The 1,580-nt window shown below is 43.3% G+C and overlaps 1 protein-coding gene across 1 annotated transcript in view; it reads left to right on the top strand.

Moving 5' to 3' along the window:
- NR2E1 (nuclear receptor subfamily 2 group E member 1) overlaps nt 1-1,580 on the top strand; it is a 62,260-nt gene that overhangs the window by 54,848 nt on the left and 5,832 nt on the right. Inside the window, exon 4 of the mRNA XM_035900311.1 lies at nt 134-280. Within this exon, the coding sequence (XP_035756204.1) occupies nt 134-280 (147 nt within the window). The remainder of the gene's footprint in view (nt 1-133; nt 281-1,580) is intronic.

Here is a 1,580-nt window from a genome sequence, read left to right as displayed (position 1 = left end):
AGAATAAGAGAGTGCACACGCTGTATTGGGCATGGGCATGATGCACTGAATGGCAGCTGTACATGACAGGAAGACCAGACTGACTGCCTTGGTGACGTTGTATGAAGTTGCTTTATTTTCTTTTTGACATTAGTACCCACATGAAGTCAATGGTACCCCTATGTATCTCTACGAAGTGGCCACCGAATCCGTCTGCGAGTCAGCAGCCAGACTTCTCTTCATGAGCATCAAGTGGGCCAAGAGTGTCCCAGCCTTCTCCACCTTGTCCTTACAAGACCAGGTAAGGCACCCGTGGTGGGAATGGCATTGGCCTCGCCTGTCTGTTAAAAAAGGCTCAGAACTCTGGGTTCTGAACCTTCAGCCCTAGACCTTTAAATCTGTAATGGACTTCAGCAGTTCTGAAGTTCAGGGCAGAGTTTTGGTCTGTCCCTAAAAACCAGGCAGTGATTTAGAAACTGCCTTCCTCCAACTGTTATTTCATGAAGCAAGCGAAAATCAAGCCAGAAGGAAATCTAATATAAAGCTAATATTATGGGAGGGCAAATTCTAGTGGAAAAGTCACCAGGCTGCAGACCAAAATCAGTGTGCCAAAACTGCTTCTCTACTTGTGGGTCAACTTTCCCCTCCTCTTACTTTGCTATTTTGGGATGAGAAGGGCTTAGTTAAGCGTATGGTCCAGGATACAAGTGAGGTGATTTCTCCTCCCCTCCCCTCCCCTCCCTTCCCCTCCCTCCTCTCCTCTCCTCTCCTCTCCTCTCCTCTCCTCTCTCCCTTGTTTACACAGCCAAAATTTTTTCCTTATTCATGTTGGCTTCAGTGAACTTACAATTACACCGATATGGTGGAAGCAGAATTTGGCCAACCCTCAATATTTTTCACTGTTAATTAAAATCTTCCTTAATTTATCTTGTTTTCATCTATGACAATTTGCCTTTGCCTCAAGTAAATCATATGTGAACCATATGAGCTGAAGCAATTTCTTAATGACTTGATTCTTGATGAGGACTCAGTGTGCTTTGTATAATGCACTAATTTAAAAAAAAAAAGTAATCAGATAATTATAAAATGGAAGGGGGGAAATCTATGCAAAGCTCCAATCATAAAAGACATCTAATACTTTGATATGATTGAGCTAATTTCCCAATACAGTAACTAGAAACGTTGTACCTTAGATGCTACATAGCAGTCATCAAGAGGAACTAGTTCCTTTCCATGGATGCACATTGCAAGTGTTGCAGTTGATATGCAAACACGCATTTTGAACAGAAAGAAAAGAGCTTCTTAGGAAACCAATAGTGTTTTCTACCTAAAGGAAAATCATGATGGTCACAATGTGATATAAAGTTAAGGGAGATTGAAATGTTCCTTACCTAGCACCAGACCCACGTTTTGAAGCCCTTGTTGAAGCGCCCTGGAGTGAGCATGAGGGAAGCAATGAGATAGGGCCTAGAAGGTTACACACACCGCGAAGAAGACAGCGGTCCCAGTGCAGCATGCTGCTCTCTAATGTTGTCTTCTGCTGCTGCTAATCCCATGGAGCACCAGATCTGCCATACTAAGCAACCAAAGAAACAGGCCCA

Source organism: Egretta garzetta, unplaced genomic scaffold (assembly GCF_000687185.1).
Source record: "Egretta garzetta isolate BGI_Z169 unplaced genomic scaffold, ASM68718v1 scaffold138, whole genome shotgun sequence".
NCBI classification, from domain to species: Eukaryota; Metazoa; Chordata; class Aves; order Pelecaniformes; family Ardeidae; genus Egretta; species Egretta garzetta.
The sequence above is the reverse complement of the archived record's forward strand: the minus strand, read 5'-3'. Positions and strand labels throughout refer to the sequence as shown.